The 18,977-nt window shown below is 40.0% G+C and overlaps 1 protein-coding gene across 1 annotated transcript; it reads right to left on the bottom strand.

Annotated features, from left to right (window-relative positions):
• Positions 1-16,240: 16,240 nt before the first annotated feature.
• Positions 16,241-18,090, bottom strand: LOC146666153 (uncharacterized). The gene is made up of 4 exons (XM_085411309.1): positions 18,064-18,090; positions 17,236-17,386; positions 16,666-16,778; positions 16,241-16,570 (listed from the first exon to the last, which is right to left on the bottom strand). The coding sequence occupies exons 1-4, from the start codon at positions 18,073-18,075 to the stop codon at positions 16,241-16,243; spliced, it is 606 nt and encodes a 201-aa protein (XP_085267435.1). The 5' UTR covers positions 18,076-18,090.
• Positions 18,091-18,977: the final 887 nt, after the last annotated feature.

The following is an 18,977-nucleotide window of genomic DNA, read 5'->3' as shown; positions in this document are numbered from 1 at the left end:
TATTTTGTCATATTTTTCATCAAAACTTTCCAACTTTGTTCTTTTTTATTTTAATTGGAAAATACACTGGGATGCTGTAAAATACACACAATACAATGGTTTATTTGCAATAGAACATAGAAATTTAATTTTAAACTGAAAAAAAAATATTTAAGTTTATTGTATATTTGTTTATTGGGTATTGTATATTTTGAATTTCATACTAGCAGCATATCTCAAAAAAATCTGAGGCAAATCTGTCATCCCATTCTTGTCTGATATAGGATTCTAGCTATTCAACAGTCATAGGTGTTCTTTGTTACAGTTATCATTTCATGATACGCCAAATGTTCTAAATTGGTGAAAGGTCTGGACTGCAGGCAGGCTATTTCAGCACTTTAAGGCTACGTTTACACTAACGCGTTTTCGTTTGAAAACACATCATCCATTTTCTCTCCGTTTTGGCCTCCTGTCTTCCTCGAATGAAAACGCTGTGGACAGCAAAAACGGAGACTTTCGAAACCGATGACGCATGTCAGTCATATGATGCAGTCATGTGACCAATTAAACAAAGATAGCGGAGGGCATTATACAGCAGTTGTTTTGTTTGCTCTCAATTTTGAACAGAACTATTAAAGATTAATATCAGTCTGTATATGGCTTTTCTTCAAATTCTTTAATTCTCACTCGCTTTTGCAACTTTGTACTTTTGTGTTACTTGCAGCAACAACTCCACCTCATTGTTAGTCCATTTTAAAAACTCGGTGCTTTTCCTCTGCATTTTGCCACGATGTTTCAAATAGCCGGAAAGTTTATAAACGGCAGACAGCAATGAGGCAGGCCGAAGCTTCTTGCGTTTCACGCATGCGCAGTACTGTAACGTAAGCATTTTCGGCTGTTTCAATGTGGACTCCCAACTCTGTGAAAACGACTGAAAACGCTAGTGTGGACGCGGAGCGTTTTGAGACAAAAACGCCGTTTTCAAATCTATCCAGGCTAGTGTGGAAGGTATGGAAGTACGTCCACACGTACACGGGTATTTTTGAAAACGGAGATTTTCCTTTTCCTTCGTTTAAAAAAAAAAATCCCGTCTATACGTAAACACAAAGATGAAGGAAAACACTGCTAGGAACATGCCAAAGCAACAGGTGGCGATATATTCCCAATAGTGATGTGTCGCGAGCGAGCGAAACGGCTCTAGAGCAGACTCTTTGAAGTGAACGACACAGCCTTTTCTTTCTCTCACCCTCTCTCTCGCACTTTTTTCCCGCTTCACTCCGCACGCGAGCCTTGTGCTTTGCGCCGGGAAGAGGGGGGAGGGGCGGTAGTTACACTCGCAGGAACAGAGCAGGAGGGAAAGAGAGAGAAAGAAAGCCAGGGACAACAACATCACATTAGAAAGGTGTAGAGATCATCCACAACTATTTTAAGTTGCGGATGACAAAGGATTCAGAAAGTGTATTAATGCAGGCCTATGTGACAGGGAATGTGCGTCTTCTTTTGTTTTCATATTTATATTTAATTGTGTTGTGGTTTGCAGTGTTTTGTGTTGTTTCACTTTAAATTAGTTTAAAGGAAAAAAGCTGAAAATTTAAATAGTTAAAAGTTGAAATGTAAATAGTTGGTTGTAGTATTATATGTAATAAATAAATTATATGATTTATTTATTACATTTTATGTGGAGTGAATAAATAAAAGTATATTTACGTTGGCCCCTAGAGACAAAGCACGTACAAACCCTGAAGCACGTACAAACTCCAAAACACGTAAAAACTCCAAAACACGTACAAAACACAACAGAAGTGCTCCAGGATGCTAGGGGCAGTGTTGAGCTTTTGTTACCTAGTGGCTACACAAGCCAGGAAGTACCAACGACCGGATTTGGTGTGTAGTAGTAACACTTGAAATGTGTTTTGAAGTTTGTACATGCTTTTTGGAGTTTGTACGTGCTTTGTCTCTAGGGGCCACCGTATATATTTATATATAAACATATATAAATAAAACCACAGGGTTTTTTTTTTTTTACATTAGTAATTCTTTTTGTGCATAATTTTATATTGTTGTTAATAATAAATTAATTAAAGCAAAAAAACAACCTGAAGAGCCGGTTAGGAGCCGAAAGAGCCGGCTCTCTTTAGTGAGTCGAGCCGAAAGAGCCGGTTCTCTAAAAAAAGCCCAAAATCCCATCACTAATTCCTAACTGTGTAGAAATGTTGGCCAATCATAAGTCTAGAAGCCTCGGTGGGAAATAGTAAACAAAGATGGCGCATAGAAGCAGAACCAAGTCCTATGTGTGGAGGGACAGTAACTCTCTGTGTATATGTAAGCATTTAAACACTGCAGAAAGTACAATTAACAGTAACAGTACTTTGTCTTAGTCCCCCATTGTAGAAATTCATTTCACCGAAACAATAACGTGGCGCACAGGGTGACATCAAAAAAGGCGCACACCTTTGACGCTGCGTTTTCTCCGTTTTCCTCATCCACACGTAAATGCAAACATGGAGTCTTCGAAAATATCCACCCTGGCAGGCATTTGCAAAAATCTGCGTTTTCAAAAATACCCGGGTTCGTGTGGACGTAGCCTAAGCCTAAGGTTACATCCACACGTACCCGGGTATTTTTGAAAACGCAGATTTTTCTATGCGTTTGGGCCTTTCGTCCATACGTAAACAGTGTTTTCGGTCACTGAAAATGCAGATTTTTAAAAAAACTCCTGACAGGGTGGATATTTTCAAAAACTCAGTTTTAGCGTTTACATGTGGACAAGGTAAACAGTGGACAAAGTGTCAAAGGTGTGCGCATTTTTTTGACGTCACACTGTGCGCCACGTTATTGTTTCGGTGAAATGAATTTCTACAATGGCGGACGTAGACAAAATATGTTACTGTCAATTTTACTCTCTGCAGTGTTTAAATGCTTACATATACACACAGTTACTGTCCCTCCACACATACGACTCAGTTCTGCTTCTATGCTCCATCTTTGTTTACTCTTTCCCGCCCAGGCTTATTGACTTCTGATTGGCCAACACTTCTACACGGATAGGAATATAGCGCCACCTGCTGCTTTGGCATGTTCCTAGCAGCGTTTTCCTTCGTTTTTGGCTTTTATGTGTGGACAGGATTTTTTTACTAAACGAAAAATCTTCGTTTTCAAAAATACCCGTGTACATGTGGACGTAGCCTTAGTCTTCTACGTTTATATATATATGTGTGTTGTGTATATATGTTGCTCTAAAATGTGTATTTATCTTTTTACATTTAAAGTCCTTCGCAGATGTGCAAGCTGCCACTTCTATAGGCACCAATGCATTTTCTCATAAACTGCATATGTTTTCTATGTTTTATTGTGAATAAAATATGGGTTTATAAGATTTGAAATAAAAAGTACACTTACTTACTTGTGCGTGTATAGTATTTACAAATGCTATTTCTGATTTTGAGACAGTCATTTATAGTGTCTTATAGACAGTAAAGAATAAAAGATGAAAGACTTCATCTTGGCAAAGATGTGACACTATGAAGTAGTCAGTGTATGCCCTTCCCATCATTACAGAAACAAAATAGCAATCTGTCAGTAACGTGAATGAATAATGACAGTGAGTGTAGACATGTTGATAAGGGCTGTTGTTTTGATGCCAGCAGTGAGAGGCAAACAAATATTGTAGGCACAGACAAAAATCAACTAAACAGCTCTCCACCAATCTGTATTTTATCAACATTATTTATAGATTTACCACTTGTGTTGTTATTATTATTATTTGTTCTTATTATAATATTTCTCAAAAATCTCACAAAAAATAATTACTTTGACCTTGAGTTTCATCTTTTACTAACATAAGAAGAGCTTGTGAAATGAATTTCAAGGGCCACATACAGTGGGGGAAAAAGTATTTAGTCAGCCACCGATTGTGCAAGTTCCCCCACCTAAAATGATGACAGTGGTCAGTAATTTGCACCAGAGGTACACTTCAACTGTGAGAGACAGAATGTGAAAAAAAAATCCATGAATCCACATGGTAGGATTTGTAAAGAATTTATTCGTAAATCAGGGTGGAAAATAAGTATTTGGTCAATAACAAAAATACAACTCAATACTTTGTAACATAACCTTTGTTGGCAATAACAGAGGTCAAACGTTTACTATAGGTCTTTACCAGGTTTGCACACACAGTAGCTGGTATTTTGGCCCATTCCTCCATGCAGATCTTCTCGAGAGCAGTGATGTTTTGGGGCTGTCGCCGAGCAACACGGACTTTCAACTCCCGCCACAGATTTTCTATGGGGTTGAGGTCTGGAGACTGGCTAGGCCACTCCAGGACTTTCAAATGCTTCTTACGGAGCCACTCCTTTTTGGCCCGGGCGGTGTGTTTTGGATCATTGTCATGTTGGAAGACCCAGCCTCGTTTCATCTTCAAAGTTCTCACTGATGGAAGGAGGTTTTGGCTCAAAATCTCACGATACATGGCCCCATTCATTCTGTCCTTAACACGGATCAGTCGTCCTGTCCCCTTGGCAGAAAAACAGCCCCATAGCATGATGTTTCCACCCCCATGCTTCACAGTAGGTATGGTGTTCTTGGGATGCAACTCAGTATTCTTCTTCCTCCAAACACCACGAGTTGAGTTTATACCAAAAAGTTCTACTTTGGTTTCATCTGACCACATGACATTCTCCCAATCCTCTGCTGTATCATCCATGTGCTCTCTGGCAAACTTCAGACGGGCCTGGACATGCACTGGCTTCAGCAGCGGAACACGTCTGGCACTGCGGGATTTGATTCCCTGCCGTTGTAGTGTGTTACTGATGGTGACCTTTGTTACTTTGGTCCCAGCTCTCTGCAGGTCATTCACCAGGTCCCCCCGTGTGGTTCTGGGATCTTTGCTCACCATTCTCATGATCATTTTGACCCCACGGGATGAGATCTTGCGTGGAGCCCCAGATCGAGGGAGATTATCAGTGGTCTTGTATGTCTTCCATTTTCTGATGATTGCTCCCACAGTTGATTTTTTCACACCAAGCTGCTTGCCTATTGTAGATTCACTCTTCCCAGTCTGGTGCAGGTCTACAATACTTTTCCTGGTGTCCTTCGAAAGCTCTTTGGTCTTGGCCATGGCGGAGTTTGGAGTCTGACTGTTTGAGGCTGTGGACAGGTGTCTTTTATACAGATGATGAGTTCAAACAGGTGCCATTCATACAGGTAACGAGTGGGGGACAGAAAAGCTTCTTACAGAAGACGTTACAGGTCTGTGAGAGCCAGAGATTTTCCTTGTTTGAGGTGACCAAATACTTATTTTCCACCCTAATTTACGAATAAATTCTTTACAAATCCTACCATGTGGATTCATGGATTTTTTTTTCACATTCTGTCTCTCACAGTTGAAGTGTACCTCTGGTGCAAATTACTGACCTCTGTCATCATTTTAAGTGGGGGAACTTGCACAATCGGTGGCTGACTAAATACTTTTTTGCCCCACTGTATGACCATTGAACAGTGTATAGAAAAAGTGGTGTAACGTTGGCATTATTCATGTAACCTGTGGTTCAAGGTAATTCATAATATAAAAGATTTGTATTGATAGACTCCATGTGTTGGAGAATAAACATAATTTATGTCGTTGTTAGATAATAATTCAGCTGCACATATACGTTGTTACTTGTATAAGCCTAGTGTTGCTTAATAAATTAGCAAAAGCCCTTATATGACTTTGTTAAATAAAACACATGTTCATGTGCAAAACAATAAATAAATAAATAAATAAACTATCAAGGCTAAAACCAAACAAAATTTGTTGAAAAAGACAAAAGAAAATAATATTTTTTACAACAGTTCAAAATCATTGATTGGCTACAATTTGTTTAATTGTAAAATTAAATTAGAATTAATAAAAATTACTAGAATTAAATTAGGGCGGCAAGCTCGTTGAGAAATTTAATTATGTAAAAATCTAAAAAAAAAAATCTTGATTTTCACCACACAACATCTTCCTTAACTACTCAGTTTGGAGTGCCATTGGGATCAAAACATTTAAACTCACCCAGGGCATTTGAACAAATATCATATTAATTCATGTTACGAATACAATAACTCTAGAAAAGAAGTATATTTACCTACATGAATAGATAGGTCTGCCACCACACAAATTGTCTTTTCAGGCAATGTGAGTATTTTCTTAATTGCAGTATTTTTTGTGTCATTTTTCTCCATTATAATGCCTCTAGTTAAAACAGCAAAAGTTCTGCCTTAATATTTTTTTTCGTGTACTATTGAATTTAAGATGCCTCCTCAGATTACTTCTCAAATGCTATAATTATCTGTTAAGCATGACTTCTGCAATCACTACAATAACAAATGCCTACTTTACAAACAAGACAACAGGTCATACACGCAATGAGGATGACAGTGAATCTCCTGCTGTGGTAAAAGCCACACTGTTTTTTGTTCTGCATTAAATATAACAGCTCTGCTTATCACTGTCCTGCACAAAATATAATATTGTGATACAAAATATAGGTTTTCTTTTGAGAATAGAAGTGTTCCACATGGCTTTGTGGCGCAGTTTGTCAAAAGCAAAATGTTAAGGTTGTAAGGAGGAGCATTAGTTGAATATGTATTGATAAAGCTATATATAAAAAAGAAAAACTGGACACAGAAAGACAATGGCGTTCCATCAGGACACCCATATGGAAAAGATATATATAAATCTTATAAAGTTTGTATCTGTCTTGTGTGAAACTTGTATGAAAAGCATATAAGAGTGAAAACAGATATAAGATCCCGTGAAAAATTATATAATGAAACTTGTATGTTTTGGATACTTACTAAAACAATGTATGAAAGTAATGAGAAAGTGGCCACTTTCATGAGTAAATCATGTAAGCCTTATATGATTTACTCATGAAAGTGGCCACTTTCATGAGTAATCACATATACGTTTTTACTATTTCTTTTCCATATGGGCAAGCACGGCAAGCAGTGCTTGCTTTGCCAAATCTAAAAACAGACATAAATTGAGACGTACTCAAGTAAAGCGACCTCTAATCCCCTAAACTGCTGTCATCTGTGGCCACAGTCAGCTATTGTTTCTGAAAGTTTTGATTATTTCACTCTCATTAGAGACTGTAGCTCTCTTTGTATAACACAGGAGTGTCCATTTCTCATTTACACTGACTGAAGCTGAGCAAACTGAGAGGAGCCAGCCAGGAAGCAGTCTAGAAAGGTGAAAATGTCCATGTAGAGTATAGACAGACAGCACAAATGGTATGTTCTAAACTGATCCAGGCTATCTTGCTAAATAGTTAAATACTGGAGGACGATGTTTTTGTTTGTATGCTGCTGAAAAAAGCATGGAATTTTTACTTGATTTGATGACAAGATTAAAAATATAAAAATGATGCAGGTACTGCGTAGTTATAAATCAGGCTTCAAATAAAATTCACACAATTCTTCCTTAAAAACAATAATGAAAAAGTAAATAAAGAAGTTTCATGTAATATTATATCAGAGTTTTAAGTAAAAATTCAAAGACAATATCTTATATAGTGCATAAAACATTAGTGAGAAAACAACATCTGAATTACCAAAGTTTTGTTTCTGTCCTGCCAAAAGGAACTAAAAATTACCTTATTCCAGGTTTAAAGAAAATGTTATCAATAGCCATAGAGCAGCACGCCAAAAATGTTTACAAAATCATAAAGAGGAGCTAAAAAATACAAATCTCTGCACTACCCGTGGAAGTAGTCCTTTCAAGACCATTGTTAGTATAAAAAAATAAAGATATTGGAAAAGACAGATAAGATAGTGTTTAAAAACATGAGTAAAACAGACTCAAATTGCAAGTATAAGATACAGTGCAAGATGAAGGAAGCCTTAACATGCCTTGAAAATGCCTTCTAAAAATGAATAATAATTTGACTTCTTCAGACATTGAGGGGACATCAACAAAAGCTTTGTAACCTTTTCAGCCTTGACCTTCCAACTGCCAGATATCCCTGTTGTAAAAACATGCAAAGAATAAGAAAACAGACAAGATAAAAATAAAGAAATAAAAACTGTCCAAACAGGCCATTTAGCCAGAGGCACGGTGATCCTGTGTGGTCTGACAGATATGGAGTGTACTGAAAGAGGAAACTATTGGAATTCTCTGCTGCAAAGCTGTGACATTATGTCAAACTTGTCATTAAGGAAATATGTACTGGTCACTGTGCCATGAAAAGGGGATTATTATTATTTGAATAGTGTCACTTCTTTTTCCAGTCTTACGCTCTCAAAAGAGCTAAATAAGAAGAACTGTTCAATATCATACTGAAAATGCTGAACTCATATTGTCCTCTGCAGAACATCCTGAGGTGGCGCAATGTGTGGCAGTTCAATATCATTTATTAGAAAGTGCCTGAGTCAATATGCTGTATTTTTGCCACGCAGCGGTCCTTGCTTTAACCTCTCTGAATGTTCTTTTTGTCCAATATTCTACTGAATTATTAGATGGATTCACTGTATTGACCTAGACACATTGAACAAAAAGTACAGTAATGTCAATTTAATCATAACTTATAGGCCCTGTTTCAGTAGAATACATTTACATAGCAAATGAGAACGAGCAAAAACACAAAAGCAAGTCCTGTATCTTCCATCACCAGGACTTGTTGCATAAAAAAGGGATGAAAGGAGCAAATACGGTACATATAATTTATGTATTATTTGTAGTGCTATACTGAGGGGTTAAAGTATGGTGGAACATGTGCAGAAGTCCTGAAGTTGTGGTCGTGGTACTTCAGCATCTAGCTAGCACTACCAAGGAGGAGAGAGCTTAAAGGGAATAAAGTGTTCTGGCAGGTAATTTCAAATGGAATGCTTTTAACAACTCAACAAATATCAATAAACACACAAACTGTTTCTGTGCAATTTGTCACACATTGTGTCTGTTAGCAGTCCAGCTGCTGCATTTCCCAAGGAGAGATGAGAATGAGTGATAGTGCCACTCGGAGATGGAGAAAGATGTAAGAAAGACTTGAAAGGGGAGGAAGAAGAGAAGTAATATTTAAAGGTAAGGACATTTCAGTGGCATTTGTTAAACTGGAAATTAAAAGATTTTTTAAAAATCACATATGCAAAACAAACTGAGGTACACAAATTTTTCAATATTAAATGGTTGCATGAAAAAATTACTAAAATGTGGTTTAGTGCAGGATAAATAGCGGGCCTTTCTGTGGTGAATTTACAGTAATGCACTATGTTGGACTGGTACACAGTGTCTATGGTGTTCAGGGTAGTAGTCAAATTACATCAAGTGTAACGTAGTTGAATTTGAGTTTAAGCTTCTGACAGTTAGATTCATTCAATCCTGTACTTTTACTTGAGGATTTAACATAAAAAATTAATTAAATAATCAGAATCAGAATACTTTATTGATCCCTGGGGTATTTCTTTGTTACAGTGCTCCATTATAAACAAATATTAACAAGACAGACAATACGCTAACTAAGAATAGTACAATATACACACACACACACACATATATATTTGTATATATATTGTATGTATATATTTGTGTGTGTATGTATATATATATATATATATATATATATATAAAAACACCCAGCACGCCCCTGCGGGCGGTTTATCCTTCAAGCTCGGGTCCTCTACCAGAGGCCTGGGAGCTTGAGGGTCCTGCGCAGTATCTTAGCTTTTCCCAGGACTGCGCTCTTCTGGACAGAGATCTCCGATGTTGTTCCCGGGATCTGCTGGAGCCACTCGCCTAGCTTTGGAGTCACCGCACCTAGTGCTCTGATTACCACGGGGACCACTGTTACCTTCACCCTCCACATCCTCTCGAGTTCTTCTCTGAGCCCTTGGTATTTCTCCAGCTTCTCGTGTTCCTTCTTCCTGATATTGCTGTCATTCGGAACCGCTACATCGATCACTACGGCCGTCTTCTTCTGTTTTTCTACCACCACTATGTCCGGTTGGTTAGCCACCACCATTTTGTCTGTCTGTATCTGGAAGTCCAACAGGATCTTAGCTCGGTCATTCTCCACCACCCTTGGGGGCATCTCCCATTTTGACCTCAGGACTTCCAGGTTATACTCGGCACAGGTGTTCCTGTACACTATGCCGGCCACTTGGTTATGGCGTTCCATGTATGCCTTGCCTGCTAGCATCTTGCACCCTGCTGTTATGTGCTGGATTGTCTCTGGGGCATCTTTACACAGCTTGCACCTGGGGTCTTGCCTGGTGTGATAGACCCCAGCCTCTATGGATCTTGTACTCAGAGCTTGTTCTTGTGCTGCCATGATTAGTGCCTTTGTGCTGTCTTTCAGTCCAGCTTTGTCCAGCCACTGGTAGGATTTCTGGATATCAGCCACCTCCTCTATCTGCCGGTGGTACATACCGTGCAGGGCCCTGTCCTTCCATGATGGTTCCTCGTCTCCCTCCTCTTTCTTAGGTTTCTGCTGCCTGAGGTATTCACTGAGCATTCGGTCAGTTGGGGCAGGGCGTAGGTGTTGATGGCCCGGATCTTGTTCTTACCATTCAGCTGACTCCTCAGGACTTGCCTGACCCTCTGCAGGTACTTGGTGGTTGCAGCCTTTCTAGCGGCCTCTTCATGGTTCCCATTTGCCTGCGGGAAATCCCAGGTACTTGTAACTGTCCTCTATGTCTGCAGTGTTGCCTTCTGGTAGTTCAATCCCCTCAGTTCTGACTACCTTCCCTCTCTTTGTTACCATTCGACTACACTTCTCCAGCCCGAACGACATCCCGATGTCATTGCTGTATATCCTTGGTGTGTGGATCAGTGAATCAATGTCTCGTTCACTCTTGGGGATCAGGACCGTTCGACCTTCAGTTAGCCATTCCGGGTGTCTCTCGTTAACTAGCAGCTGGTTCATTTGTGCTGCCAGACGCTCGTGGAGTGCAGTCAGCTTCTTCAGCCAGTAGGCGTGAACCATGTCGGGCCCTGGTGCTGTCCAACTCTTCATACTGGAGACCCTTTCTTGGATATCTGCCACTGTGATGGTTACTGGACCCTGTTCAGGGAGGTCGCTATGGTCTGCCCTCAGATCCACTAGCCACTGAGCATTGCCGTTATGGGTTGCGTCCTTCTCCCATATGCTCTTCCAGTATTGCTCTGTCTCCAGCCTTGGTGGTGCTGTTCTCTTATTGTTCCCTTGCCACTGAGAGTACACCTTTGCTGGTTCTGTGGAGAACAGCTGGTTTATTCTCCTGCCTTCTATCTCTCTGGTGTACCTCCTCAAGCGGCTGGCCAAGGCTGTGAGTCTTTGTTTGGCAGTTTCCAAGGCCTCAGGTATGGACAGTTTGCTGTATTTCTTATGCACCTTCTTTGCTGCACCTTTCTGCAACTCTGTTAGTTGGCTAACCTATATACATACATAAGTGACTATATATATATATATATATATATATATATATATATATATATATAGTCACTTATTAATAAATAGCTGAAAAAGAAACGTGTAGTTGTAGCAGGAAACAGTGTGTTAAGTGGATGCGTTGTACAGGGAGATGGCCACAGGCAGGAAAGATTTCCTGTGTCGTTCAGTGGTGCTTTTCGGTACTCTCAGTCTCTCACTGAACATGCTCCTGTGACTGACCAGCATGTCATGGAGTGGGTGGGAGGTGTTATCCAACATTGTCTTTATTTTGGACAACATCCGCCTCTCCGACACCACCTTGAGGAAGTCCAACTCCATCCCCACAACATTACTGGCCTTACGGATTAGTTTATTGTCTGTTGGCATCTGCTCCCCCAGCATGCAACAGCATAGAGGATCGCACTGGCCACAACAGACTCGTAGAAAATCCTGAGCTGATTACTTTGTCAGACACACACTGTGGGAGACATACATATTGTGGTCTTCCTGTCAGGTAATCAACAATCCAGGACACCAGAGAAGCATCCACCTGCATCGCTGCTAACTTATCACCCAGGAAGGTCAGCCTGATGGTATTGAAAGCACTAGAAAAGTCAAAAAACATGACCCTCACAGTGCTCGCCGGCTGATCCAGATGGGTGTAGACACGATTGAGCAGGTAGATGATGGCGTCCTCAGTTCCGAGACGAGGCTGATTAGCGAACTGAAGGGGATCCAGATGTGGTCTTACTATGGGTCGCAGCTGGTCCAGGATGAGCCTTTCCAGGGTCTTCATGATGTGGGAGGTCAGTGCCACGGGCCTGTAATCCTGGGGGCCACTGGGACGTGGCGTCTTTGGTACAGGGACGAGGCATGATGTCTTCCACATCACTGGTACCCTCTGCAGACTCAGACTCAGCATAAACAGTTTATGAAAGACTCCACACAGCTGGGGGGCACAGGTCTTGAGGACGAGGGGACTCACTCCGTCTGGTCCAGTAGACTGCCTGAGTGAAGTCTCCTCATTTGCATCTCAACCTGAACCTCAACCTCAACCATCTCAACCTGGTATTGAGTGAAGGTGATGGGTGGGGGAGGGGTGTCATGAATCTCACAGGAGGCAACAGCACCATGTGAAGAGAGAGGCTGGCACAGTGGTGTGGCTCTGGATTCCAGGCTGACTACAGGTGAGGTTGTGGGGGTGGGAGCAGACACTGTGGTGTCGAATCTATTGAAAAACAAATTCAACTCGTTAGCTCTATTCTCACCTCCCCTGCTGTTGGTTGGCCTGAATCCAGTGATGGTCTTCCTTCATGTCCCTCCACACCTCTCTCATGCTGTTCTGCTGGAGTTTCCACTCCAGCTTCCTCCTGTAATTGTCCTTAGCCTCTCTGATCTTGTCCTTTAGTAACACCTGGACCTTCCTCACCTCCTCTTTATTGCCCCCTCTGAAAGCCCTCTTCTTGTTGTTGAGGAGGGCTTTGATATCCTTAGTCACCCACGGCTTCTTATTTGGGTAACAATGAACAGTCTGAGCTGGAACAATGGAGTCGGTGCAGAAAGTTATGTAGTCTGTGATACACTCGGTAAGCCCATTGATGTCCTCGGCGTGAGGCTCACAGAGTGTTTCCCAGTTGGTCACCTCAAAACAGCCCTGTAGTTCCGCTAAGGCCTCCTCTGACCACCTCCTAACGCTCATCGTGGTCACAGGTTCCCTCCTCACAATTGGCACATAGCAGGGGGTGAGGTGAATCAGGTTATGATCTGACCTACCAAGTGGGGGGAGGGAGGAGGAGCTGTATGCCAGAGGTGTGGACTCGAGTCACATGACTTGGACTCGAGTCAGACTCGAGTCATTAATTTTATGACTTTAGACTTGACTTGAAAAAATGTTCTAAGACTTGTGACTTGACTTGGACTTTTACACCAATGACTTGGGACTTGAATTGGACTTGAACCGGTTTACTTGAAAAGACTTGATATTTTACCCCAAATATAAAATTTAACATGCATATTATATAGAGATTGAAAATGTGACGTCATTCACGGGTAGAACCGCAAAGGATTCTGGGAACTCGTGGCAAGCGGTACTAGCGCACGCAGGCTTTCAATTAAAATCAGTTATACAGCGATAAAAAGAAACACAAAAATGTCAAGAAGCTGTTGTATTATTAACTACAATAGCCGGTCGCATGATAGCCACGGGAAGCCGACGGGTAAAGAGATTGGTTGTTATCGGATTACGTCGTTGAAGAGAAATTGTTCGAGCCATGTTTCCGAAGTAACAAAGACGCGACTGGATTGCAGCCATTCAAAGATCAAATATAACGTCCCAGAACACTCCAGCTCACAGGTTAGTCTGCTCCAAGCATTTACACAAAGGTCAGTCTGCTGTTGTAGTTAATGCGTCATTTTCATAACATAATTGGTGATATAGGTTACAAGCAAGTCTGGCGCTGAACAGAAATGGTCGCGCTATGCTCCTTTATTTATTGTGCATAAATAGTGAATTGTCCTGACACAATATTGCGTTTCGCTTCTGTTATTATGGTACATTGACAAAAACATATACTTTTATTCACAGAATAAAACAGTTGTTTTGTATCACTAATTGTCCAGTGCGATTACAGCATACAATATTATTGTCACTGCTACATTTCTGTGATGCTACCAGAAATTATTTCCACTACTAATTAATTACCATTAAGCTCAAAGGTTATATTAATAAACGGTTAACGAATGTGTATTTATGACGACGATTTGTGAGACTGGTAAACTTATGATACGTACGATGGTCTTTACTTTCTACACGGTGCATTTCAAGGTCCTGTACCCATCCGTTGGTAAACTGTACCTGGGCTTGTTGCAGTGACCGGAAGTTACTAAACTTCACGAGTGTATGCACTCACAAGAACCGTATAATTATAAATATGCATATAAATATGCTACGATGAGATAGCTGACTTCATCTAACTAGCAAATGTTGTCCAGGCTACGTTGGTGATGCAGTTTTTTTAATGTATATGATATTTTTGTCATGCGATTTTAAAGCCGGTGTTGTGCCAAAAAGTGATTGTCTGCCAAAAAGTGATTTCCAGTGTTTCTGTGTATTTTTTATGTGTAATATCTTTACGTATGTTCGTAAATAGACTTCGGTGAACAGGGGATACAAAGGGGTTACATAAAGAATTAAAAAATTATCTGTTTTTTAAGTATCTTTACAACTTGTACTTACATTATAACCAATCCGGTCCTTTATCCCCACTTAAAATATTTTTACAGAACTATTGTAATATTTGCTGCCATTTCTGCTGTGCTCTTGGCCAACTTACTCTTACAAAATACATTTTTAATGTTAATGAGATTTTTTTTACTGCATAAATAAAGGTTATATAAAAGTCGCTGCCAAAAACTGATTGCGGCTTGTATCTTGCTACACGAATGTTGTTTGTGGCTCAAGATGACTTTATGTCATCCATAAGGGATGCATTTGACATATGTTTAACATATTATAGCCCAACAAGTTACTTATAGCACTTTAAATATGAGCAATCGCTTTTTGGCAAATACCGGAAATCAGTTTTTGGCAGACAATCACTTTTTGGCACAACACCGGTCCTACAACCGCATCCAAGAATAACATGCAGCTTATCTCAGAACTGTCGGTGAAAATTATTCTTGGAGCTAGGTTTAATTGAGCTGCATTTTAAAGAGGTGCAATTTCACAATTTGTGTATATTTTCTAAGTTCACTATTTTGTCATGTGTTGAGAAAAACACAGATTTAAAAATTACATGGTCTAATATTTACATTTAGCATAACTGCAACATACTTTTTTCTTTTTTTTTTTTTTAAAGACTCGAAAGGACTTGAAATTCAAAATTTCAGACTTGTGACTTGACTCGGACTTTTACACCAGTGACTTGAGACTCGACTCTGACTTGCCTGACATTACTTGAGACTTGACTTGAGACTTGAGGATAAAGACTTGAGACTTACTTGAGACTTGCAAAACAATGACTTGGTCCCACCTCTGCTGTATGCATCCTTGACATTTCAAAGTCATCAAAGTAAAGTTGTATTTGAAGAGCATCAGGGTACATTTTAAACAATGGGTGTGAGGAAAAGTGAGAGCCATCACAGTAATCACGCATTTTGGCATCAGTGTTCTTCTTATTCTGAACAAAGAAGTCCTGAATGTCCTCATGTTGGAATAAAAACTTGAGCGTTTCAATGACTGATACATACTGGCATGTATCTGCTGCCAAAACCTGTTTCATCTGACCATCTTTTCTTACAGTATCTGACCTGTGACCCAGAAATATTTCCTGTGGTTTAACAAGGGAAGACTTCTCAGTGAAGTATTTGTTCATTTTATATTTCGTGTCTACATCTTCAAATATGTTTTTAGCACTTTCAAACTCCTTCATTAATGCTTGAACAGCCTCACTGTCTTGTGGTACATCCAAGCTACTCAACAAAGCAGCAGTTGACTGTTGCAAACAGTCTACAGTTTTCTCAAGCAACTCCTTTGTACAGTTTACACTTCTTGTAACATCTGTTAAAGTAATATTTGATGATGCATACATCACTGGGTATCTCCAAAACATCAGGAACTAGATCATCAGTTTCAACTGAACTGTTTGATGTCTCTCCTTGGTAAGAAGGTTGAACTGAGTCAGCATCCATTGAAGATGAAGTAGAATGAGATCTATGCAGGTGCTTTGAAAATGAATTTAAGTTATAATACGTCCTTGGGCAGCCATCTTGGCTACATATAATTTCCAAGTTTTGTCCATCTGATAAGCAGTGTATTTGACGAAGATGCCAAATGAGGTTTCTCACCTCTGTGAACAGAGACTCTACATTTTGGACAGGTGAACATTTTACTTGCATGCTTTAATCTGTGCAATCAGCTCCAGTACTTTGGTTTTCCTTTGGGTGGACAGCGGCAGGTCATAGACAAACTCAAAGAAGGTGAAGACGGAGCCAAGCGGTGCTGGATAGGACAAGTTACATACACAGTACAGTTTGAAAAGCTTATCCACACCACACGTCAGGCCATCATTCAGAGGAATGGTTACTTTGTCATTCTTAGCAACAATGATGTACTGCCTGGTTGCACTCTTTAGATCACCGATGCATATCAGCTGGGGTTGGTGTGTTGTGGATGATGCTTCAGGATCACTGCAAAGCGATGCAATACTTGTTCCAGGCTTGGAGATGGGGAAGATAAAGATAGATTTTTAGAGAAGTATTCAGTCAGGTGTTGACAAATGCTTTCCTCAGGTAAATACCATGAGAATTGTACTGAATAATCAAAATCAACCAAGTGCGTTATAGCTGATTTAAGGCTGCAACGACTGGCACCAACTGGTGGGAGCAGGTGTGTTAACACCACAAGGGCAGTGTAACAAGCCTCATCTAACAAAGAAAAGCAAGATGTAAAATTATTCAAAATACAGAAATGTGTTATTTAATGAATTATGAGATGTACATCAAAAATGACTTTTTCTTTTGTGAATAGATGAAATCAGAAATGCAGAGGCTTAAGGCACCTCATTTGGCTTATATGTGCAGCTAATAAGGTTGCCCAAGGCCACATAATTTAAATTCTCCTTACAACCATCTCCATAGACCTCATTCTCCACCATCAGTAAACATAGACATATTTCAATCCATTTACCAAAGGGTGGCATCTAACAATTTCTTTGAAAAAGAACAACAAAATTTAAAAATATAACCCCTTCTTGTATAGTTTTTCTATTCAGCCTTTAACATCCACTTACTTGTCATCTAAAGTAAACAGAACTATTAATTTGATCATCCTTTTTTTCTTACTTTCCAATAGTAAACGTGAGGCGGAGGGATGGAAAAATACCTTCAGTCTTCTCTTCAAAATCCTTCAACAGAGAGGACATTCTTGTTTCCAGGGCAGCTACTGATTTGAGTTTCGGAATGATACTGGCTTCCCATTTTCGTAAAAAGAGGTCCACCTTTCCTCCTGTAAGCTTGCCAAACTCCAAGTCCAGCTAATGGAGAGAAAAAAAGTGTTTAAGTTTAAATACATGAAATTAAAAGTACATGCTGCCCATTTGGTAGCTGTATGGCTAAAATCAAACCTTACAGTATCACATTTCTGTTACCCACTTCCACATCAAGCTTACCTACACAGTGAAACATAACAATTTACTTGGAGTGGTATTTGAATACAAGTCTATTATTCCTTAATTTTAGCTATGATTTGGGTCCCATCAGACCCTGAGAAAAAAATTAGGACTTTTTAGCTGATGTTCAACTTTCTAGCAGCCAATTTCTTATTTTGTCTGTCTGCGGTTTGTCCTGTAGAGCTTTTTTGCTGAAAATAGTGCTGCTGAAAGCAGAGTTTCGTACAAATTTAGGTGATCTTTTTGTCGTTTTTTCACTTCCACGAGCAGCACCTTCTGCATTGTCATTTGATGTCCCTACTATTAGATAGTCATTTGGTGGCACGACTAAGATTTTGGATCATCTGAAACGTGATGCTCATTGTAATAAAAGCCCAGTAAATAAAGATCCAACTCTGAAATTATAAAACTTTCAAAATATTCACTAGGAGCTCATAAACATACCTCCAAATGTATCCACTCCTGTTACATACTTTGTATGCAATACACAACTGAGTGGAGAAGAAGTACATAAACCATTACCAGGGAACCAAGCAACTTACCAGACTTGGCATGTCCAAAGACCGTGGGTACTCTCTGAATATTTCAGCAGCAGTGGGGGAGTCCTTGCTAATCCAGGCTCTGCGACTGGTGTATGTTTCCTCCATGCCTGACATGATAGTTGGAAGGTTCTCAGCTGAGGGCCGCAATCTTTTGATCAGGGTGACCCACTCATCTGTGCTGCTGGTATTCCCATCCTCTTGCCTGAGCTTCTTGTCTTCACCACAGTCATTGGTCACTTTTCGCTTCTTATAACGTCTCTGCCCCTGGTCGAGATTCCGTCTAAGGTTGCGCAGTTTAGTCTCTAGGAATCCACAATGAGAGACTGGATCATAATAATGCTCCTAAGGAAGAAAGGACAGAGGTATATGGGTAACAGCTGAGCAATTTTAACTGAGAAAAAAAAAGCTCTAATAAATAATGAGATAAAGGTTAAAAGATACACAGTAAGTGGGAACAAGTGCAAGTATGTAGTGGAATTTACATTATTAAAATGCTAAATTTACTTACAAATCCTTCCCCCTGTCCTGCCACTCGGACACTCAGGGATGAAAAGTGGTGATGATGCTTTTTGTTACAGTCAACTTCTCTGCACTAAGAGGGTAACTGGAAAATAAAGGTAACCTTTTTTTAACTCCTGTGCACTTCAACATTTTTAAAGAAAAACATTCATTGCAAAATTTTAACAAAGTGCAGTAAGGTGCTATACTTACTAACCACACCTCTCCACCAAATCCCCAATGCAAGTCTTCACAAGAAGCTTCCTCGATGGCACTGACAGGGTACCTGTAGTTTCATACTCCTTAAGAATCTGTGGGGCTTTCCTCTTGAGTAGTGACTTCAGGGGTTGACTTTGTTCTTCTGTGGTAATGGTAGACTGTATAAAGGCAACACCAGACACTTTACCTCTCTGCAG

Source organism: Rhamphochromis longiceps, linkage group LG7 (genome assembly GCF_057381845.1).
Source record: "Rhamphochromis longiceps isolate RC_006_pf linkage group LG7, R_longiceps_female_GT1.1, whole genome shotgun sequence".
Taxonomy (NCBI): Eukaryota; Metazoa; Chordata; class Actinopteri; order Cichliformes; family Cichlidae; genus Rhamphochromis; species Rhamphochromis longiceps.
This window is presented reverse-complemented; position numbering and strand designations above follow the sequence as displayed.

Excerpts from the sequence above, each read along its gene's own strand:
- LOC146666153 (XM_085411309.1), bottom strand. Across the intron at positions 16,779-17,235 it reads TTTTGAAGAGAAGACTGAAG|ATGAGGCTTGTTACACTGCC; the intron begins GTATTTTTCCAT and ends TTTCTTTGTTAG. Across the intron at positions 16,571-16,665 it reads TGGTTGATTTTGATTATTCA|CCTGGAACAAGTATTGCATC; the intron begins GTACAATTCTCA and ends CCCATCTCCAAG.